Here is a 24,171-nt window from a genome sequence, read left to right as displayed (position 1 = left end):
AGAGGGCTGTGGGGAAGAGAAGGAATACAGTATACAGGCATAGTAGTCAGGGTGATGACTGGTTTATGTATTATTCATTTTTTAAAATATATAACCTATCCACAACTGCTTTTCTTCCTAGTTATTATCTGTAGATCACCTTTTTAAAGACACACATTCAAAGCCTTAATAAACAAAGTCAAGTTCTCTTCTTGTCATTTCAATATCATTATTAAAAGCAAAACTAAAGAGTGACCCATTACCTAACTCCTGAATAAGAGTGCAATTTAAATACATTAGGTTTTTCAAAAAGAATTTATTTTGCCGATACTTAAAGCAAAAAACAACAGGTTGGTTTTTAAAAATAATTACTTCCCAGTTTTAGTGTAAGTATTTAGATTGCAAATACTTAAGGGCAGAGACCCTGTGTTTATATTATTTAATATAGCATCTATCACACTTGTGGCACTATATAATTAAGTCAAAACCTAAACGTGCAAAAACCACTCATTGCTGTCTAAATATTATTATTTCAGAAACTATCTAGCAAGTTCTTATTATGAGAGTAAAATAGTAAACTGTGGTTCATAATGTTTACCCCCCTTTCATACAATATCACTTGAGGATATGTTTCAACTATGGTACTGATAGAAGCCAAAGATCAGGTAAATGAGGGCCTAAGGCGTATGTGTACATGGCAATTGGAAGTGTGATTGCAGCTTGGGTAGATATACTCGTGTCAGCTTTAATCTAGCTAGCAAGGGCTAAAATAGCAGTGAAGACATGGAAGCATGGACTGTGCAAGCCCTCCTGGGTACATGCTTGCATTGCTAGCTCATTCAGGGACCCCAGCACCACATCTTCACTGCTATTTTTAGCTGTGCTCGCTAGATTAAAGCTAGCAGGGGTATACCTACCCAAGCTGCAATCAAATCTCTGACTGCAGTGTAGATATACCTTAAGAGACCTGTTTACTTTGGATTTATATTAAAACCTCTTTGCCTTTGTATTATTTATATTGAGCTCAACCCTGAAGTCCATGCTACTGATAACGATCAACAATAACACATCAAAATATAGAGAAACAAATCGATGATTAAAGACTATTGTGTTATTTTTATTGATATGTAGTGTTGAAAGTGTGCTAGAGGCTTTAAGCCTGTGCTATTAAAAAGCTATTTCTGAACGTGCTTACCTATAGGCCTGTCCCAGACTCTTATATGCATCTATGAAATCAGCTTTCTGCTTCAGGGCTTCTTTGAATGATTCAATAGCTTCCTACATAAAACAAAAGTAGACATCATAATTAGCTGTCATTAATTATCCCTGTCTAAAGTTAAATTCTATAACTTTGAATTTAAAATACAGTAATTCAATAATTACTAACGATTTTGTGCTGTTACGTAAGACCTATGGAAAGTTTGACCAAGGCATTATACATTACAAAATCCAAAAATGTACAAGTAAAATATTATAGTAGTTTGTGCTACAAATCACAAAACTAAAAAAAGCTATAATCCTTTTTATGGCTATACTAAGCTATGAAGTAAGTGACTCTCCCAGTACCACATGGAGCAAGGGACAGAACTCTTCATTCAGTCCAATGCCTTAACTACAAAGCCATCCTTCCTTTCTCCAGACCCCCCCTCCCCACATCATTTACAACACCCCTTTTAACTTTTACAGGCAGACTCACTTCACAGCCCTGCCCCTCTTATTGTTCTGATGTATTCTGCCCTACGTTCAAGTGGTTACAGATTCCTGCTCAAAGCCCTTCAAGTGGTTACAGATTCTGGCTCAAAGCCCTACAGAGGGAATTAATGCCTAGTCTACACTTAAACCAGTCTGCCAGGATAGATATACCAGTATATTGCACTCATGGAGATGCAACTTATACTGGCAAAAGAGTTCTACCGCTGGTATAGCTTAAACTAATTGCCCAAATGAAATAAGCTACATTGGCAAAATAATCTTTTTTGCTGATCTACAGCAGGGTTTTTGCTGGCAGAGCCATGTCAGTTGGAGTTCAAATTACTTTATATGGTCCAGACTTCATTAACCTAAACCTCAGACTCACAGCTCATTAACTAGGACTCAAATTAATTCTCTTGATACTTCTTAGTTTAATGCTTTACTAAATGACAAACAGCACAGGCAGGACTTTAGTCAGTAGAAGAACTTAAGGCCCACTAAGCCCTGAGGCAAGGGTGGGATTTAAACAAATGAATATAGGTGTTCTGAATTAGAGAACAGGTAAACGACAGAACCAGCAAATTACAGTATTTCAATTCTAGTTTGAGTGTGTTAAGAATTCAGTTACTGCACTAATTACAATCATGCATCCACTCCAGGATCTATCTCATCAAGTCTCAAATTAATCAGGGTGAGTTTAGATCACAATTTGGATAGAAGTGCACCAATGGTAACCCAGTGTGCCGCTGATTCAGTAGGTAGCACATTTCTCTCACGTCAGCACTACACTGGGGATCTAGTTCACTACCAAGGGCCCCCGTGCTACTTTAAGATAAGATTTACAATAGACAGCCTGATCACTTAAGGTCCTTAACCTTCTCTTTCCTGATTTTTGATTGAAAGTTCAGGAATGGAAAAAGTATAGGGGAAAACAAGCAGCAGCCGGGAGATGGACTGGGAAGGGAGGAACCCTGAGAAAAAAGCACCAGCAGCTCCCCCCCACTCCAGTAAGTTAGGAACAGATCCAGTATTGTTAACCTCAAACACTCAAAAATCTGAGTCAGACTTCCAAAATCATGTGATTTTTAGAAAATCCATTTTGTGTGAAGGGGAGTTATTTGCCTTCTGTTTCGAGTCTTTGGAGGCACATGGCTTTTCCCTTCCATAATGTATGCGTGAGAGTTTCAAGTTTGACATACATGAAATGCACATGTAAAAATCCGCACTGGCTACCTGGAGAGGATCCCTCCTTACCCTCTCCTAATCCATGAGGTAAGGAAGCTACCACTGTTTTCCTCTCCAGCCCCCTTCCTTGCCAATATTCCTAGGCATTCTTTTTCATTTGATAGAAAGAAATTTTGGACTTAACTGGACACATTTTCAGTGTCAGCCCCTGGGTGTCAAGCACTTTTGAAAATCTGTCCCTATTTGACATCATATATTCCATCATTCACATGCGTTCCAGTGAGAGTATCTGATATCTACATGTCACTATGATGCATCAGATATATTTTCAGTGAACCAAGAAGTGCCACTGGATTTAACAGAGCCTAAAAAGGTTTGGTATGATGATTTATCTCAGGCATGAGAAAAAACAAGGACACCTACAGAATTTCTACAATAGCTAGAATATTTTATAGAAGTAACTTTAATATTAAAGGCATTGTTCTGTAAGTGGATATTTAAAAACAAATTTACCTTCAGAAGTCCTCTATGGAAAAAGGTTAAGCCTTTGTATAGAATAGCTACAGGCTGGTTTTTGTTCAGTTCCAAGGAGCGCTGAAAGTCTTCATGAGCTGTTGCATAGTCCTGTTGGACAAAAACAGCTTTCAGAGGACACAGAAATTGCTAGATCTAGCTGATAAAGAGGAATACAGACAAACCCTCTTATGGTTACATGTATGCATTTTACTCCAACGGAGTGATCTGGAGTTCTAGGTTTATACTAAGATGCTGACTCAATCTCAACAGCGCTGACATAAAATGCCTCTTCTTTAGAAGGAACAAGGAAAGCAAATATCCTTAAGAAGGAAAATAGAAGGCATTCAGCTCCAGCATCATATAAAAGCAGCAGAGATAGCCAAATGTCAGTCAGAATGGCAAACTAAAGGGAATGTACAGCACAATTTATTTCCATCTTTCCTCTCATAGCAACTGTTGCAAGAAAAAAATTGGATTAATTGAATGGAGAAATGGGTTGAAAATAGGCTGAGTGAAGTCAACTGAATAAATTGATTTCACATCATCCCCTTGGGATATCAGCTATTCAATGTGCATACCATTTCTGAGGTAACAATATCTAAACTAACCTGAAGCCATGTCCTTAAAAATGCCAAAATAATAATAATATAGTAAAAGCTGTTTCATTCGGCATGCTGGGGGAAGGGGGAGAGGGAGTGCTGGTAAGTGAAAAATGCTGCTTAACTTAGAGGGAGGGGGCTCAGGGCAGAGGTTTGGGGTGAGGGGGTGCAGGATGCCAGATCCAGGATGCCGGATCCAGGGCGCACTCATCTCGGGCGGCTCCCCGCAAGCAACAACCTATCCCGGCTGTTCCTAGGCGGAGGCACAGGAGGCGACTCTGCACACTGCCCCGACTCCACCCCGAGCGCTAGCTCCGCAGCTTCCATTGGCTGGGAACCGCAGTCAATGGGAGCTGCGGGGGCAGTGCCTGTGGGCAGAAGCAGCGTGCAGAGCTGCTCGTCATGCCTCTGCCTAGGAGCAGCCACGACTTGTGGGGAACCACCCAAGATGAGTGCCCCCTGGATCTGTCACCCCGCACCACCTCCTGCACCCCAGCCTCCTGCCCTCACCCCACCCGAGAGCCCATGCCCCCTCCTGCACCCAAATTCCCTCCCAGAGCCCGTGCGCCACACCTCCTCCCATGCCCCAACCCCCAGCTGGCCCTGCACCAACTGCACTATAACTGGAATTTCAATAAAGATCAGAAATGCTAATTTATAGAGCTTTCTGGCTGGAGAAGTGCCGGATAAAACAGCTTTTACTGTAATAATTATTTTCATCGCAAGAAGATAGGATTTCAGCATTTTGCAAGGATAAGAGATTGTTTTATATTGCTGGTCTGGGGTGTGTGTACACACACACAGAGCAGTAGTTCTGTATATTTTTCCTTTTTAAAAATGAGTATCCAACCATAATCCCCATTGGCAATTATGGTATTCACTACCAAAGCAAGTTTCTCTGCGCACCCCCACAGACCCCAGAAGGCACAAAAGTAGTTATGAGATTACAGATTGTCTGCATTAATTTTTATACAATGTATCTCCACTTTGCTCCACTCCACTAAGTTATTCATGAAAACAAAATACTTTAAGGCCTCCTCGGATCACAATTCTCTAAAAAGGCAAGTAAACTGCTGGTCAATCACAACTATTTGAAGATCAGTTTTCAATGGGGAGGGGAGAAATCCTTATTCTTTCATGAAAGTAACATCTAATGGCAAAAACTAACCTCAGATATGAAGTAAAGAGTACCTCTGTGCCTGTAAAGTCGTGCCGATGGCTGCAGCTGAATAGCTTTGGTGAGATCAGCCAGTGCCTCACTAATTCGGCCCAGGGGGGACAATATCTGTAAATCCAAAGTAAGCAATTAACCTAGAAAGAGTACACTGAGTTGTCCTAGTGCATGGTGAGCAATCTTAAAACTGTTTTATCTTGCAACATGCTTTCGCTTTCATGCCCGTACAATTAATCTTGTTCTCAAGTATACATGTAGTTTAATTTGGGTATTTACTAGAGCTAGTCAGAAAACAGAATTTTCATCCCACTGAAAATTCTGACATTTTGACATTTGTTTTTCCTCCTGATTCAGGACCAAGTCAAAATCTCAAAATATTTCAAAGAACAAAATATTTGGAAATATACTTTCGTTTTGATAACGTCAATACAATATCCTACGTCAGAACAAAATGAGTTGAAATAGTCTATTCTAATTTTAATTCACTTTAAAACTTCTGTCAAAATACTTGAAGTTGACGCAATCAACTTTCTGATTGCAAACAAAATGGTATTTTCCAACAGAAAAAACTGTTCCATCGAAATTTTTTTGACCAGCTCTAGAATATACGCCCCTAGATACAAATTAAGAGAGTATTGCAGAACCACCATACCTAAAATAGCATGAAAAACTGTGAATCAGAACTTTTTATTAGAAAAAGTCGTATACACATTATGTCGTATTTTGACAGATGTTCATTTTCTTGATATTTGGACTGCAAAAAGAACTGAAAGTTTCTTACTCATCATTTCCTTTCTGCTAGTATTGTCTCCCACAAACTTGGATGTCTGGGCAGCTCCCCTTCCTTCTGCAGCTCACTGATGCAAATCAAAGTCTTGGAGTTATGAGCTCTGGGTCATTCCCCCTTTGATTCCACTTACTATCTGATGAGTTATTCCAAAGCCATAAAAGCTTGTATAAACAGTATTAGTAAAAACAGTCCCAGAGGTAACTAGACCAACTATGTACAGTGAACCATAAAACGTTCACATGGTAAAAATCCCATGCCAGCATCTGATTTTTTGTCTTATAAAAACCATTTGGGGTGGGTAGAATTGTGGGAGCCTCTACCTGCAGAAAGGAAACCGTCGGTAAGAAATTTTCGGTTCTGCAGTCCAGCATTTCCCACAAGTCTGGATGTCTGGGAAGTAGCAAGAGGTGAAGAGATGTAGGGAGGGTTGTAGAAAAGGTCAGAAAGAAGAGAGGGGAGGAAAAAAGGTATCCCTCCCCATTTAAAAGATTTATATCTGGGCTACTGCCTCCAGCACCTTCCTGCCAAATGGAGCTTCTGCAGATGACAGGAAGGCCACCTTATAGTGCTTGATAAAGGTAGCAGCCGTTGACCAGGTGGCTGCCTTGCCAATTGCTTGTGTGGGTGCATTTGCTCTTTCTGCCTATGAGTTAGCCAGGGATAGCTGAGAGCATGCCCTGAACCCTTCTAGGATCAGACTCTGGTGCCTTGTATGCCTCCATAATGCACAGACTAATCCATCTAGCAATGGAGGCTTGGAAGCTCTGGGTCCTTTGCATTTTGGATGGAAAGACATGAATAGGGCACCCAACCTTCTCAAGGATTCTGTATGTTTGAAGTAGATTTTCAGGCTCTTCTGACATCAAAGGTGCACTCCCTCTTCTCGGTAGGATATTGTGACCTCAGATAGAATGAGGGAAGAACCTCCTCTTGGGAAGCATGGAATAAACTATTCCAGAGTTCTAAGCACCACTGTGTCCTCGTGGAACAAGCAGTAAGGCTCCTGCATAGATAAGGCCACCAGCTCAGACACTCATGTGGCAAACATTATGGCTATCAGAAAGCAGGTTATGATAGACAAATGGAATGCTACAATCCATCGGTGATCTTCCTGATAACACCATCCTGGCCACTATGGATGTAGAAGCCCTCTACACCAACATTCCACACAAAGATGGACTACAAGCCGTCAAGAACACTATCCCCGATAATGTCACGGCTAACCTGGTGGCTGAACTTTGTGACTTTGTCCTTGCCCATAACTATTTTACATTTGGGGACAATGTATACCTTCAGATCAGCAGCACTGCTATGAGTACCCGCATGGCCCCACAGTATGCCAACATTTTTATGGCTGACTTAGAACAACGCTTCCTCAGCTCTCGTCCCCTAACGCCCCTACTCTACTTGCGCTATATTGATGACATCTTCATCATCTGGACCCATGGAAAAGAAGCCCTTGAGGAATTCCACCATGATTTCAACAATTTCCATCCCACCATCAACCTCAGCCTGGTCCAGTCCACACAAGAGATCCACTTCCTGGACACTACAGTGCTAATAAACGATGGTCACATAAACACCACCCTATACCGGAAACCTACTGACCGCTATTCCTACCTACATGCCTCCAGGTTTCACCCTGACCACACCACACGATCCATCGTCTACAGCCAAGCTCTGCGATACAACCGCATTTGCTCCAACCCCTCAGACAGAGACAAACACCTACAAGACCTCTATCAAGCATTCTTACAACTACAATACCCACCTGCGGCAGTGAAGAAACAGATTGATAGAGCCAGAAGAGTTCCCAGAAGTCACCTACTACAGGACAGGCCTAACAAAGAAAATAACAGAACGCCACTAGCCGTCACCTTCAGCTCCCAACTAAAACCCCTCCAACGCATTATTAAGGATCTACAACCTATCCTAAAGGATGACCCAACACTCTCACAAATCTTGGGAGACAGGCCAGTCCTTGCCTACAGACAGCCCCCCAACCTGAAGCAAATACTCACCAACAACCACATACCACACAACAGAACCACTAACCCAGGAACCTATCCTTGCAACAAAGCCCGTTGCCAACTGTGCCCACATATCTATTCAGGGGACACCATCAAAGGGACTAATCACATCAGCCACACTATCATAGGCTCGTTCACCTGCACATCCACCAATGTGATATATGCCATCATGTGCCAGCAATGCCCCTCTGCCATGTACATTGGTCAAACTGGACAATCTCTACGTAAAAGAATAAATGGACACAAATCAGATGTCAAGAGTTATAACATTCATAAACCAGTCGGAGAACACTTCAATCTCTCTGGTCACGCAATTACCAGAGAGGGGGGGTGCGGAGGGTGAGAAAACCTGGATTTGTGCTGGAAATGGCCCAACTTGATGATCACTTTAGATAAGCTATTACCAGCAGGAGAGTGGGGTGGGAGGAGGTATTGTTTCATGGTCTCTGTGTATATATAATGTCTTCTGCAGTTTTCACAGTATGCATCCGATGTAGTGAGCTGTAGCTCACGAAAGCTCATGCTCAAATAAATTGGTTAGTCTCTAAGGTGCCACAAGTACTCCTTTTCTTTTTGCGAATACAGACTAACACGGCTGTTACTCTGAAACCTGAAATGGAATGCTGATGCTGGTGTTAGTAGTTCAAAGAGATGACTTGTCAGGGCTCTCAGCACAAGCAACAGGTTCTTGGAAAAAGCAGCCTGACCACTGACTTGGCTAATCAGATTACTTTAAGAAATCTGCCTACCTGTGGGTTCTCTACCAGGCCACAGGCTCTGTGCTACGAGCAAACTTTTAAATAGTCCCTTGGAGGAACCCCTTCTGTGTGGCAGACCCCTAAGGGATCCCACTCCTTCTTAGGAGTAGGTCATGCAGCCTCAATTCCTGAGACTGAACCTCTGAGCTCCAGCACTCCTGTTTGACACCATGAACTCTGCCCATGGAGTCTCACTGAAAGACTCCTGGTCATAGACTTTTACACTCTTCAGGGATCAAAGCACCTCAGCAAGCATTTGCGGCAGGCTGTCTTTTCAAAACAGAGTAGGGTTTATTAGTCAACTGGAACACAGCACTGGGAAGTCCTTAGGTTAGCACACAGAAATAAAGGCTAAGACACAGTCCCCATTCAGGCCAAGCCAGCATTCCAGCGCCAAGCACACGTGGGGTCCATGCTGGCTCTTTACTTCGGTCTCTGTCAGTCCAAAGTGAGTGCTCTGTCTCACCCGCAAGGGTAAGCCTTATTTCAGCTACCTGACACCTTTCGGTTCTTTATCCTCAGGCAGAGACGTGCTGAATTCACATGCCCACCTGCTGGAGTTTCTTGATGTTGGGTGTCAATTGTTCAGTTATTAGGAATTCTGTTGTCCTTCCAGATTTGTCACTGACAGAGGCTGGTTTCAGTCAGGCCTTTAATGACCCATTCCTTCCACCCCAGACAACTAGGTGACCCAACTACTTCATATCACTTGCTCTGCTCCAAGAGCAGCATTAACCCATTTATGCCCATTGGATAGCAATGCAAAGTAATGCAAAGCAATGGAAACTGAGGCATGTCCAGGCTTCATAAAAATATTACAGAAAATTCCCACTTTGTCGCACCAGCAAACCCGTGGATCCTGAAAACATCACACTACTAAGGACAAACACCTGACATGCATCGTGGATAGTTATCTGAAGACATCCACGCAGCGTGCAGCAGCAGTCAAAAAAGCAAACGGGATGTTAAGAATAATTAAAAAAGGGATAGAGAATAAGACGGAGAATATTTTATTGCCCTTATATAAATCCATGGTACGCCCACATATTGAACACTGCGTCCAGATGTGGCCCCCTCATCTCAAAAAAGATATACTGGCATTAGAAAAGGTCCAGAAAAAGGCAACTAAAAGGATTAGGGATTTGGAACAGGTCCCATATGAGGAGAGATTAAAGAGGCTAGGACTTTTCAGCTTGGAAAAGAGGAGACTAAAGGACGGATATGATCAAGGTACATAAAATCATGAGTGGTGTGGAGAAAGTGAAAAAGGAAAAGTTATTTACTTGTTCCCATAATATAAGAACGAGGGACCACCAAATGAGACTAATGGGTAGCAGGTTTAAAACAAATAAAAGGAAGTTCTTCTTCACTCAGCTCACAGTCAACCTGTGGAACTCCTTGCCTGAGGAGCTTGTGAAGGCTAGGACTATAACAGGGTTTAAAAGAGAACTGGACAAATTCATGGAGGTTAAGTCCATTAATGGCTATTAGCCAGGATGGGGAAGGATTGGTGTCCCTGGCCTCTGTTTGCAGAGGGTGGAGATGGATGGCAGGAGAGAGATCACTTGATCATCACCTGTTAGGTTCACTCCCTCTGGGGCGCCTGGCATTGGCCACTGTCGGCAGACAGGATACTGGGCTGGATGGACCTTTGGTATGACCCAGTATGCCCATTCTTATGTTCTTACGCTATAATGTTCAGTTGGAGACCTTTGTCGAAGCCTTCTTGGAGAAAGTTCAAAATGGCCAAAATTCCTGAGATATGCCTCATGTTCCTGGCCCTAGCCACAGAACCTGGCCCAGACAGTGGACTATGCTTTTAGTGTGGATATTTTTCTAGATGTAAGTAGTGTATTGATGACTTTGAGAGGACAGACCCAGCAATACTAGCACTTCCCTTTCAATAGCCAGGCTCTTAAATGCAGCCAGTTCAGGTTCAGATGATGAAGAGGACCTTGCAAGAGAATGTCCTGTCTCTTTGGAAGTGGTGGTGAAGGTCCAATTTTCAGCTCTATCAGGTCTGAAAACCAGGGTCTCCTCGGCTAATGTGGGGTTATCAGTATTACTGGCACCTGCTCTCACTTTGTATTTGGACCAATTTCCCTAGTAATGGGAAAGGTGGAAATGCACAGAGAAGACTCTCCAGTCATCTTTGCATAGGGCATCTCTCCACATGGCTCTGGGATCCACCACCCCTGGTGAAGTATTTTGGTTTCTTCACATTCATATGATTCTCTAATGAGGTCAGCTGAAGGAAGGCTGGCCGATTAACTCAAAGACCTCGTGATTCAGGCACCATCCAAAGTCGAACCAGTCCACCTTTGATTCAGGTCTCCCTTTTACATGAATCACTCTCAGGGATAGGAGAAGTGCTCCACCCACCGCATAATTTCCATTCTTTTACGTGTAGCACTGGACTCCTTGCTTCCCCTGGGTTGTTCACATACGTGATAATGAATTAGGGTGTGGTTCCCCACTATACTGGATTGGAACCATCACAGTGCCAGCTTGATTGCTATTAGTACTAAGTGGTTTACACTATGAGCCATTTCCTCCAGGCTTCAGATGCCTTGAGCTGTTTGCATCCCCAGGTGTGCTCCCCAGTCCTCCAGGCTGGGATTAGGTTGTGAGAACCAGAGAATTTGGAAGACATATGGGCATATCTTCATGGACATTGCCCTGGGCTGACCACCATTTTAAGATAAGCACCTGCATCAGGACTTTTGATGATACTTAATGTGTTTTGGGGAGTGGTCCCACACATTTAAGATGGAGCCTTGAAGGCACCTGATGTGTGATTGCACCCATGGAGTGACCCCTGTGCACAACAGTAGGAGGCCTAAAGTAGAAGGCCCAGTGCTACAGTAGGCCTCCTGTGGCTCCAGAATAATGGAAGAAGGTCCTGAATCTTCTGGAACCTTTCTAGAGATAGATACCTTGATAGCAAAGATTTGCCCATGTCCACTCCTAAGTAAGGTATTTTTGGTGGATGGAGTCAAGAGGCTTTTCTTGACATTGGTAACAAAGAAGCGTAGCTACAGGAGATTAAATGTCAAAGACTTGGCTGTGTGTGTTAATGACAGAGATGGAGCTCTGATCAAGATGTCATCCAGGATTCCAGGAAGGGATGTCATTGGATACCCTGTGACCTGAGTCTGGCTGATTACAAAGAAATTGATGGCAAAGACCCTGAGGGCTGAGGACAGGCCAAATGGGAACATCCTGTACTGATAATGGTTCCTGCCATAAGCAAACCTTAAAAATCTGATAGAAATATGGAAGCATGTATCCGCCAGGTCCACTGAAGTCAGAAAATTCCCCAAGACAGGGACGACACTATCGATGCCAGGGTCTCCATCCAAAACTTTGTTTTCTTCATCCACTTGTTGAGCTTTTTGAGGACAAGAATGGCTTAGATTCCCATCATGTGCTTCTAAGGGAATACTCTCAATTGCTCCCATATTTAAAAGACAAGACATCTCATTCTGGATCAGATTACACTTTATAGGGTTGTGGGAGATGGGGGAATGGATGAATAATGGATGGGGGAGCCCATTGCTTGAGGGAAAATCCTGGACTCACTATCTCCCTGACCCACCTGTCTGTTGGCAATGCAATCCACTCCTCCAGGAAACAGGAAATTCTGCCTACCCTCTAGCTTCAGCTCTGGGCAGAGGCTTACGTGGTCTTTGTCATAAAGAGGCTTTGGGAAGGGTGGTGTTCCTTCTGGGCTTTCCCCCGAAGCCTGGTCCCACAGCTCTCCTTTGAAGAACCTGCTCTGCCTTCACTGGTGTATCTGAGAGGATGAAGGCCAAAAGGATCCTCTCTGTCTGAAGGCCGGTCTGTACTTTCTCTGAAGGCAGTAAGTCGCACCAGAAAAGCCCAACTAGATTTTTCCACATTGGGTCCGCCACTACCCTGTGTAGCTTTTCCCTGAAAAGAATGGAGTCTTTAAACTTGGCAGAGCACAGAACATGCTTTGAGTGGGTATCCATCTTCCAGGGATGGAGCCGTAGGTGGTTGCTGGTTACTGAACTGGAATCCATGGCTCTGGCTGAGAACCTCATTGCACGCCTTGAGGCCTCACCTATGAATGCTGTTGACAGGGAAACTATTTAAAATAGAGCCAAGTCAGGGTGATCTCTACCCTTTATGGCCCTGAGATCTTCCAGCCAGGAGAGAGATGCCCTTGCAAAGCAGATAGCTGCTGGGGATGCCCTAAAGGTGGCTGAGGATCCTCAAAAGTCTTTGAGTGGCCTCCATCTTACTATCTGTGGAGCCCTTAGGGTAGAATTCCCCTTCTGAGGGGATAACCGTATCTCTTGCTCAGGACCTTACAGTGGTGTCAACCTTCACTATCTCTGCAATAGGAGCTTTTGATTCCTGAATCTTATAAAACCTGAGGTCATCTTTGTCAGTGTGCTTGCCCATATTGGGCTTGTCCCATTCATCCCGAATCACTTCTTCAAAAGATTGTTCGGGAATCGAAACCTCACAAGAGGATTTTGAGGGTAGAAATGTAGTGTCTATTCATGTTGAATGTGAACAGTGGAGACAACCTTTCAACGCCTGGCCTCAAATTTCTCAGGGGGAAAAAAAATATTTGCTGAGTGTTAACCTACTCCTGCTCGGATTCAGAATCTGACAATTCACTGTCCTCAGTGGAAAAGGGAGCGGTCTCTAGGGGCCCATTGGGCTTATCCCCTAAATTGGCTGGCTGGGTCTTCCTCTCCCTGTTCTGCTCAGAGATTCCTCATCCATTTTTTCCAAGTTGGAGAGGCAACTGCTCTGGTGAGTAGGGGATACCACACGCTTTTCCAAGTCATAGCCCCAAGACCTAACTGAATTACGGACAGAAGACTGGGTACAGCCTGGGCATAACTCACCATCTGCCAAGCCCAGGAAGGCTGTCTCACAAATGGAGAACCGTTTAGATTTTGTTTGGTGCTTTTCAGGCTGCTCTGTCATGCCTGAGAGGTGCAGAGGAGGCAGCAGAAAGACACTGCAGCAGAGGAGCAGGGTGGGTTAAGTCGCAGACTGTAAACCGAACCAGGGAGAAGGAAAGGGAGAACATTGCTCGCCATCACCCGAAGTGCCAAAAAGCTCACTGAAGAAAATAGGCAGGAGAGACAGAACTACTGTCCACATGTTGCGGTGGAGGCAGAGAATCTGGCAGCAAGTGGGAGAATGGGAGAGCGGCCAGAGCACAAGGCACCAGGACTTTGTTCCACCTTCGATAACTGCAGAGAGGAGGGGAGCAGCCCAGACATCCAGAATTGTGGGAGATGCTGGGCTGCAGAAATTGTGCACATTTTTGTAATTGACTACATAGAACATTATCTTCAGTTAAAAGTTACGGAATTCTTGATTAATCACATTTATGTTTCTGAGCACAAAAGTGCTATATTAACACACAATTTGAATGTTGGATGGTTTAACTGGCAGCCTTAATGCAGTATGATTGAACTTAGGAATTTTTTGTAGTACAATCACCATAACTGAAGAGGGTTTTTATGCACTATTTTGATTCATTACAATGAGTTACAAAGAAAAGTATGATTCTGCGTTATTCAATATATACAAAGCTAAACACTTGTTTATGTCAATTACCTGCAATCTATTTGGCTCTAGTCACTAAACATTCTGTACAAGTTTTCACAAATACCATGAAATATGTACTTTTCTTGTAGCAAATACGTATACTTTAAAAGCATTTAAACAGGGAGATATATTTAGTGGAGAAAGCAAGAGTTTTAACCATTAAAAAGGTGAATGAAGCCAGAAGAAATACTTTTAAATATTTGAAAGAGTTGCAATTGAAAAGTCTGAGAAAGAAAAATCTCACCTCTGCTCGCTGTTCAAATACTTCAGGGCGATCTGGTTCCAGACTAATTACTCTGCTCAGCTCATATAGGGCAAGCTCAGCATTGTTTATGTCCTTAAAAAGATAAATTAAACTATATAAGCAGTCAGTGCATGGTTTCTTATTATACTAAGTGATCTTAGAGTTACACTAATAATTTTTAAGGACAAAGGTCAAAAAACAATCAATAAACAGTAACCTCCAGACATCAAAGTACTTCACTGTCATTTCTAATAGGAACAAGATGCTTTATAGTGCAAGTATTAACAGAACAAGCTGTTTGTATACCAAAACTTAATAACTAAAAGGGACTCCTTTTATCCATATGCATCATCTGCAATATTTTGCAAACAGACTCCTCAGTGTTTCATGTTCACCTACTGGGGTTGCACTGCAAATATTCCTTATACAATAAGCATTATGTTTTAGTGCTCAAAATCTCTCCACCAAGAATCGTGGTACTATGAAGTGTATTTTGTCAACTAATATAAAGTCATCGTCACTCTCCCTTATAATCAAAAAATATGAGGCTCTACAACAGAGGTGGGCAAACTACAGCCTGCGGGCCACATCCGGCCCACGGGACCCTTCTACCCAGCCCCTGAGCTCCTGGCCTGGGAGGCTAGCCCCCGGCCCTTCCCCTGCTGTTCCCCCTTTCCCGCAACCTCAGCTCACTGCGCCACTGACGCAATACGGCATACTGTTCAAGGACAAGGCAAAATTTGTACCTTGGGAAAGTTTTAACCTAAGGTGGTAAAAATAAACTTAGGGGATCTTTCATGCGGGTCCCCACATGTGTATCCTAGAATTCAAAGTGGGGAGGGAACCCTGACGGGGAGGTTGAATGGGGGCAGGGGTTCCAGGGGGGCAATCAGGAAGAGGGGATTGTATGGGGTGGCGGGGGGGCAGTCAGGGAGAAGCGGTGGTTGGATGGGACAAGGGTCCCAGAGGGGCAGTCAGGAATGAGAGGAGGGGTTGGATGAGGCAACTTGGGGTAGTCAGGGGACAGGGAGGGGTGGATGGGGTGGGGGGGCTGTCAGGGAGCAAGAAGCAGGGGAGGTCAGATAGGGGCCAGGCCACATCTGGCTGTTTGGGGAGGCACAGCCTCCCCTAACTGGCCCTCCATACAATTTCAGAAACCTGATGTGGCCCTCAGGCCAAAATGTTTTCCCGCCTCGATCTACAATGTGTACCATAAAACAGTTTAGTCTGATTCAGTGTACACTAACTGTTTTTTCTTGCTGAGTAAAGCAGTCCCAGCAGAGACAGCTACAGCTAAATAAATGTGATCGGAGTTCCTTCCCTTCTGTGACATCACAAGCTCCTCCTGACACTACTTCCCATGAATGGAGGAAAGCTTTATCCGGAAGAACAAATTAGCAATTCATTAGCTGCATCGGCCAGAAAGGCCAGTGCTGTGTTTCATAGTTTCAAGGACTTTCAAAAATCAAGTTAACTCAAAGACATCTGTATCTCCAATAACCTAGCTGAACCATGACAAAACTAGCTGCAGAGTCTACACAGATAATATTATATCTGGTTCATAAGGCCTCCTCTTTTTATCCAAGTCTCTGAAGAAAATATTTCCTTAGGCCTTGTCTATATTAAACTTTTCCCTAAAGTTTACCACCATTATCACTACTGATTCACCTGCAACAACGATTGGAACCGTGCGGAGCACTAGTGCTTTAAACCAGTGTCATCTAGACCTTTTGATGATCTCGGTTAGAAAATATGGTGGCATTCCCAATACTTCCCCTACCTATCTAAAGGTTTTGCAGTACTGCCACGTATTATCCTAGTACTGGAGTAACTACACATTAAATAGATTGGCAAAGTCCACATTAGACTTTATAGCTTCTTTGGTTCTTCTGTTGTTTTGGGCTAGAGAAACTCCACTTGAGATAAGAGTTTTGTTTTTGTTGGTTGGTTCATTTGTTTGTTTGGGTTTTGGGGAAGGGAAGGAATTTTAAGTAACCTCGAGCTTTTGCCTGAACCTTTTGCCCATCTTTAGAATCAAGTCAGGAAAAAAAAACTTCAAAATATTTCTCACAGAAGCCATCTTTTGTGGAGTGGACCTTTTTTTTTTTTTTTTAAATCAGCTGTGCAGAGAACCAGAGAACTCTTTGCTGAGATAGAAATGAATATGAAGATCACAGAAAGTGAGTACCTGTCAACATTCTCTAGCACACAGTGGTTCTGCATAATGGGATTTTCCACTGAGTCATCCAATTAATCTGGACTGGAGGAAGTCAGAATTCTAAAAGCCAACTGCAGCTTCCTGACAGGATCTGGATGCTTAATTATACTATATAAAACAAAAGGCTATTTTTTTTAAATCCATTTTTCCTTACTAATTTTTTTTAAATCATTAATATCCAACTCTTCAAACGCTAGATCATTGTGTTGGTCTTTACCTATTGATCTTTATATTACAAACGGCTTTGAAAATGGTTCAATTAGGTGCTATTGTGTTAAACAAAAGTACAGTTCAGATACTTATTAGTTAAACAAAAATTATTCATGTTAGTGCCACTGAAGACTTGAATCCAAGAATGGGGTATGTATTTAGGGATGACCCCCCCCCACGAGGAGGGGTAGCAACAAACACTACAGAGTATGAATAAGACAATTCAAAGAGTACAAAATAGAAGCTGCTTGAAACAGCCCAAACAGTAATGCCATCATGAGCATCTCACTGTATGTTTGCTAAACAAAGTAGCTGGTCCCCCTCTACCACTTCCTATCAGTCTTTAGGGATCTTCATGAGATTATACACACACACACACACACACACCAAGATTTTGATGTCTGACAGGTATGGTCCCCAGTCATATAGCATCTTCAGATAAGAAGAAGAGGATGTTTCAGAGAAAACATTAATAGCATGACAATACACACTGAAAGCCTTTGGGACTGTACATATGTTTAATAAATTCTAGTTGATATAGTTCCTGTAATCTCTTACAGTTTGTAGGAAAGTATGTCTGACAATCATTTAAATTATTAAATACTCACATGAAGTCCTTTTTTCCCATATGCTATCCCTCGTCCATAAATAGCACTAACCAGCTCTGGATCTTCCTATTCAGAGCAAAACACATGTAAAACCATCTTTAAAAAAAATTAAAGTGAATCGAAGGTATCTTTCTTCAGCTGCTTACTTTTACTTAATGCTCAGTGTTTAATATTAACAGGCCTCAGTCATGGTCTCCAGGTAAAGACACAAGAGAGATTATTATAACCCATCATCATCACAAGCTCATAACTTGCAATTTATGAGCTAAAAATGTCCATGTTTCATCTCTGCCTACAGGGGAATTACTTGGAAAATGAGCAAAATCTCTTCACCAAATCTAAGTAGAGTGAGTGAAGAGAAACCCCTTTTCCCGTGGTAAAAATAATTCTAACCACAAAGGTTTTTTTTAAATGAAAACTATAGCAAAAATGCCGGATATTAAAATGTGGCATGGGCAGTCATCAGCAAATCTACACATAAGTAACTTTTGTGCTAATTTTTTCCTATTTCAGAGGTTCCCACACCGTAGGGGGTATAGGGCTGTGGCCAGCCAAGTGCCCAACCCAAGGCCAGGCAACAGAGACGAAAGCGTGCACGGAGTCTCCAGTGGTTGCAGGGGCCGGGAAGAAGCACAGCCCCACCCTGGCAACAGCCTGGTGGTCTTCCCCTTCTCCCCTCCCTGATCGCTGGGGACTCCCTGCTTGCTCTCCCAGCTGCTGCCCTGGATACCTGGTCAGTTGCAGCGTTCAATATTTTAGATCTTCTAGAGCCTGCAGGAGCAAGAGGCTCTGGGCAGGAGGAAGGAGGCAAGGAGCCCTGGGCTGATCCATGCCACGGGTTCCTCCAAAGATGGAGCCAGCCAGGTCCTGCTACTGCCCTGGGTGGGAGCTGCCCCCTCCCTAAGGTGGCCCAGTCCACACCTAAAAATTAAGTTGATCTAGCTACGTCACTCAGGGATGTGAAAAATTTTGAACCCCGAGCACCACAGCTAGGTCAACCTAACTCCCAGTCGACAAAAGAACTTCAGCTACCATCTGTCAGAGAGGTGCATTACCTACATGGATGAAAGAAACCCTTCTGTTGATGTGGAAACTGTCTACACTACAGAGGCATAGCTGCAGTGCAAACATACCCTCAGTGTACAAATAAACACATATGCCATTAGAAAAAGTTAAAAAACATAGAAGGATGCTATTACATTACAAAGCAGAACTTTTTAAATGGCATTTTATAGCCTACCACTGTTGTATTTTATATCTGTATTGGCTTAAAAAGCAGGCCTATGCTTCAGTCAATTAGACCGTCTTGTCCATAAGGATACATATTTATAAATCAAGTTTGACTAAGCTATGATACCCTTTTTAAAAAATTGTCAGCCTGCCATGAAACAATCTGAATGATAAAATAATATGGATTCCACGCCATCCAATCAGAAAAGAAATTTATACTAGAGAATAAATAAAATTTTGCTTAAATATTACAGCAGCCAAGTTCCTAACTGACAACCCAGTATTAACCTGGGATGGAGTCTGGTTTATAACAACGTGGAGCTCCCATAATGCCAGTGCCACATATGAGGTTATTCTGCCAGTAAGTTACTGGCAATATGTAGTAAAAAAAATCTCAATCTAATACGGTACGAAGTCCTAATCAAGTGAACTTTTAGGAGACTGAACTGTGCAAAATGAGGTATGGTTTTTGTTCTTTTGAAGCTATTCCTTCTAAAACAGTTAAATAAATTGGCTTATATTTTAGTAGTTTATTAGGAGACTGGGATCATGAGATTTTTTTAAAAACCACATTTATCCATTGTATTCATTTTCACATCTGATAGCAGAATCTCTCCAATTTAAGTCCTGGGATTTATTAAGAGTTAAATATTTTATCTGCTTTGTCAGCCTCAAATGCTATAATGGTTCTAAGCTAGAATTTTATAACAATCTGTATTTTATACAAATCTATTTCCTCAATGATTGATTTCAAGATTCATCATCTTTACATTTAAAATTACAAAAATAGAACAAGCGAACAGTTACCTGTAGCATTGTTGAAAAATGTCTTATTGCTTCATCATATAGGCCGCTGCCAATCAACACGTAGGCAATTGCTGGCAAAGCAAGATTACAAACACATTAAAATAAAAACAACATAGATAATGTGTCAGTTTTTCAAATATTCTAAAATTTGGTCACATTTAACAAAATGTAAACTAAGGATATATCTACACTACGGGTCCAGCTGGGGTCAATTTATCATGTCTAGTCTAGACGTGATAAATCGACCCCCAAGCGCTCTCCCATCAATCAACTCCTGTACTCCACCACCGCAAGAGGTGCAGGCGGAGTCGACGGGGGAGCAGCAGCAGTCGACTCACCGCGGTGAAGAGACCACAGTAAGTCGATCTAAGTACGTCGACTTCAGCTATGTTATTCACATAGCTGAAGTTGTGTTACTTAGATTGATCCTCCCACCCCAGTGTATACCAGTGTATCTTACTATAAATCACTTAGCACAAGGAGATCCCAATCCCAAATATAGCCACTTGATGCTATCATAGTTATAGGCAGGGCTAGTAGCCTAGGAGCCAGAGGGACATGCTAGTTGCTTCTGGGAGCTGCACAAAGCCAGGGCAGGTAGGCAGCCTGCCTTAGCCCCGCTGCACTGCCACTGGACTTTTAGCGGCCTATTAATATCTCCCAGATTGCTTTCAATACCCACTGGGAGATCGATGCAGATTCGGGTAGAGTCCCAGCCAATCCAGAAGGGTTGGCAACCCTAGGTTGGGGGCAGAGAAGAGGAACTAGGACTAACTGAGCAAGGATAGCTGGAGCGTAAGAGAGAGGGAGGCTGGTACTGACTGAGCAAGGAGGATGGGAGCCGGTGAGGGAAATGGGGGGAGGGGGGAATACAGATCAGATGAGGAGCCAGAAGAGACTGGGACTGTCTGGACAAAAACTGGAACTAGGAACCAGCACCAGGGGAATTGGAGATGAGCTGACAACAAACTGGGGTGCAGAAGGAGAACTGGGACTGGTTAGGGCAGGAGTACTCAACAGGCAGAATGGGGACCAAATCAGAACAGCCAGATGCTTTTGAACAGACTGTAAAAAAAAATTTTTTTTTTTTTTTACTTATTATAATCTATTTTTGTATTACTTTCTCTAGCGTCTGGACCTTTTCTATACCATCACAAAAAATGATTGATTGCCTGTGGGTTAGGGAAAGAGTCTGGGATAAGGAACCAGGAGACTAGGATTGAAGTAACCCTAATTTTGTCATTTCCTAACTTCAGAGTGCTTGACTTTGAAACCTTAATGTTCCAGCAAGCGAGTGAGTAATATAAATAATAGGATGGTATTGTGGTTAAAGCACAGTATAGGGAGTCAGTAGACCTGGTTTCTATTCCATCTCCGTCACAGGTTTATTATGTATAATAGGGAAGTCACTTAGGGATTATTTTTGAAAGGTTCTGAGTGCCTGCAGCTCCACAAATGTAGATGTGGGTGCTCAGAACATCTGAAAATCAGGCACCTAGCCTTCCTATTTCAGTTTCCTTATGTGTAAAATGTTCTCCATATCATAAAAGACAGTAAGGCTAAATATATTAGTGATCATAGAACAGTTTGAAATCCTCAGATGGTAGACATTATTACAATGGATTAGTTTAATTTTTGCATATTATTAAGTGTTGATGTGGTCAGTGCAGAATAAGACACAAAGACAGATCCTGTGCTAAGGAGCTTGGAGTCTAGAAGATAGACAAGACAGGTCAACACTGGGAGAGACAGATGATGATAGGTTAGAATGTAGAGGTCTTTTGTTGTGGCTTTTCCTAATCCTGTCTTCTGCACTTATATAATGTTGGGGCATTTGGACAATGTTATTTTTCTTTTTGAAAAGCAATATCTGCCCTCCACAGCTTACTGTCTGGTATAAAGAGTAATCCACAGTATTTCAACTGAAAATACTTAACTTAAAAAATACTTCACGTGAGAGGCTACTGTGTTTTTTTCACTTGTTTACTCAGCAATGGTACATGTTTTTTGTAGAAGATTGCCAAACTTCTTAGAACGGTTTAGATAACTTACCTTTTACAGTTATACTGGAGAAAAGTCTCAACCTATGGCAGTATTTACGTTGTAAGTGTCAGGGATGAAAATTTTACACATTTATGATAAAACGCTTTTAGTAGGTCTTCTAAATAGGTCTGGCAGTAAGCTCTTAAACTTTATTGAAGAGCCAAAATCTGCTCTTGGATACACAGATGCAACTTCTAGTGAAGATAATGGGAACTGCATGTGCCCATCGAATTGCAGAATTTGGCTGTAGCAGCCCAAGATACAAGTTTGTTTGTTCAGAACATCTTATAACTGCAGATATTAAGACAGCTAAAGTTATCAAACTTTTTTTTTTTGTTAGTTTACCTTGACAACTGTATTGCTAAGAGGAGTTACCAAGGCTTTATTTTTCAAGCATCAGAAGAGTTATTAGTAGAAACTCAACATGTTACGTTTATTTTAGGATGCAGTACTTGGTGAAGAGGTGTCAAAATATTTGTTTTTGGTGACAGCCCAGCTAAGTTTGTCAGAGGAGTTATCAGAAAAAGACAGTAGGAATTCAGGCTACTTCTCACTTTCTAAATAACTCTTTAGTAAGCAAGATGAAAGCAATAGTTTTGTTAAGGTTATCTACATTCATCACAAAACTCGTTTTTCTAACATGTTCATCTAGCACCATGACAGAAATACTTAGAATATGTAGTATATTTTTCAGTGAGTTTAGTGTTTGTGAAAAGATGCTGGATATATAACCCTAGGGAACAATGATCCATTTATCCACAGAACAGGTAGAGATTGAGTACAGATTTTCACATGCCAATATTTCCCAACCCTGATTTGGAGGGATCATTTCTAGGGACAAGGGAGCCATTCTTCAGCCTATTCAATCCTTGGCATCTCAGCTGAGATTGCCAACAAAGGTGCTAATTAACAGCAATTGCAATGTTTTTCCGTCATGTGAACCTGTCTTTTGCAAAGCAAACACATTCTGATGGCATTGTTGCAAACCATTGCTGATGTAAAGGAAAGAAAAAATACACATCCAGGTGGACAGTGCTGTCATTGTGGGGAGACAGTTCTTAATTTTGTCCTGGACATTGGTTTAGGAGAGGGCCTAGCCCAACCTGCACCACTATTTAACATGTCTGCACTGGGCAGAGTGAAGTGTTTGTTTATACTATGTAAGGATATGTCTTTGTATACATACAAAAAACTTCACTATGCATACACCTCTTGAGAACCAGTCAGGAGGTGAGGCTGCACACAGTATTGATGCAGTATGAGGAGTGAAAGAGAGCCAATGGCAGCTAGAGAGGCTCCTTGCATTTTCTTCATTTGTCTTTCTTCTCTGCCAAATTCTTAAATCTACTTCATTAGCCATCAGTCATATGATATCACAATCATTCCCAAGGTAATAAACTATTGTAACATAAGGGCAGACTGATAACTGAATACACTAGTTTTATGGAAAAGAGAAGGATTGGTGCAAGGAGCAAAACAGTGAAAAGACACTGCCTACAATGTTGTAGGCGATATGAGCAGGCCACACTTTGAGGAGTCCCCACACAATTCACATTTCTTCCCCTAAGGTTTACTAGAGCAGGAGAAGCACAAATATAAGGACCTAAGCTCAGAAAAATGCCAGACAACTAGGAAACTCCTAAGAACATGCTCCAGAAAAGATGTATCTGAAAGAGGAGTAGGGCAGGTAGGGTGACAGGCCCTGGAGCCAAACATAGGAATGGGGTTCCTTTGATGTTGCTACCTGGGCTCCCATGTGGCAAATGCTGAACCACTGGAGGGGGCTGAAGATTTACTGCTAGAATAAGGGAGTCTCCAACCTTCCTCAAAATTCTTCCAAGAACTTTCCCCCTACCAGACAGAGACCAAGCTGAAGCAAGAGAGAGAAAATGGCAAACAATTTAAAAAAATAAATAAATAATAAAAAACCCCTCAGCAGCACAGGGTTCCCTCAGAGACCTGTTTAGAAGACACCTGCCTCTCAGCACAGAAGCAGAAGACCGTAGAGCAACGTCACAGCAGTTCACCAGGTGCACTTCTAGTGTGCCAACAAGTGCACAGAGAAAGAAATCCACAAGAACCTTCCACCCCCCTTTCAGACTTGGAAAAGGTAGGAAAAACAGCAGTTCCAAGCTCGATGAAGCAGCAATTTCACCTGACAGAAAGCTCCTCTCAAATATCCAGAAAATCTTCAGTTATCAGCAATGACAGGAAAGAGAGAGTAGGAAGAGTTCATGAGTGTTTAACAGGGTTTGGGAAAATATTTTCTTCACATTTGCATGACCAAATGAATGGTGAAATGTCCCACTGTGCAGAGTAGAAAGAAGTACTATGGGGAAAAAAAGGTAAATGATGTTCTTTCCACATAATTAAAAACAAAAGGCTGAAATTTTATTGCTCAAGGAGTGATAAAAGTGATCCTAAAGCATCCATCAGAATTACCAACTATAATTTTACAGTATCAAAACTTTGTGCCTGTGAGTGGCA

The 24,171-nt window shown here is 42.3% G+C and overlaps 1 protein-coding gene across 3 annotated transcripts in view; it reads right to left on the bottom strand.

The window, feature by feature from the left end:
- The window catches only part of TTC13 (tetratricopeptide repeat domain 13), a 95,264-nt gene that overhangs the window by 50,825 nt on the left and 20,268 nt on the right, over positions 1 to 24,171 (bottom strand). For all 3 annotated transcript variants that reach the window (XR_007355731.2, XM_048843919.2, XM_048843920.2), the window contains exons 4-9: positions 19,642 to 19,712; positions 17,605 to 17,670; positions 14,569 to 14,661; positions 5,140 to 5,256; positions 3,370 to 3,480; positions 1,175 to 1,257 (exon numbers count right to left, since the gene is read on the bottom strand). Coding sequence is in view for 2 of the 3 variants with exons in the window: in XM_048843919.2 (XP_048699876.2) it covers positions 1,175 to 1,257; positions 3,370 to 3,480; positions 5,140 to 5,256; positions 14,569 to 14,661; positions 17,605 to 17,670; positions 19,642 to 19,712 (541 nt within the window). In the remaining variant the exon portion in view is untranslated. The remainder of the gene's footprint in view (positions 1 to 1,174; positions 1,258 to 3,369; positions 3,481 to 5,139; positions 5,257 to 14,568; positions 14,662 to 17,604; positions 17,671 to 19,641; positions 19,713 to 24,171) is intronic.

Source organism: Caretta caretta, chromosome 3, assembly GCF_965140235.1.
Source record: "Caretta caretta isolate rCarCar2 chromosome 3, rCarCar1.hap1, whole genome shotgun sequence".
Taxonomy (NCBI): domain Eukaryota; kingdom Metazoa; phylum Chordata; order Testudines; family Cheloniidae; genus Caretta; species Caretta caretta.
Note: the sequence above shows the minus strand (reverse complement) of the source record. Positions and strands in the feature narration are given on the sequence as shown.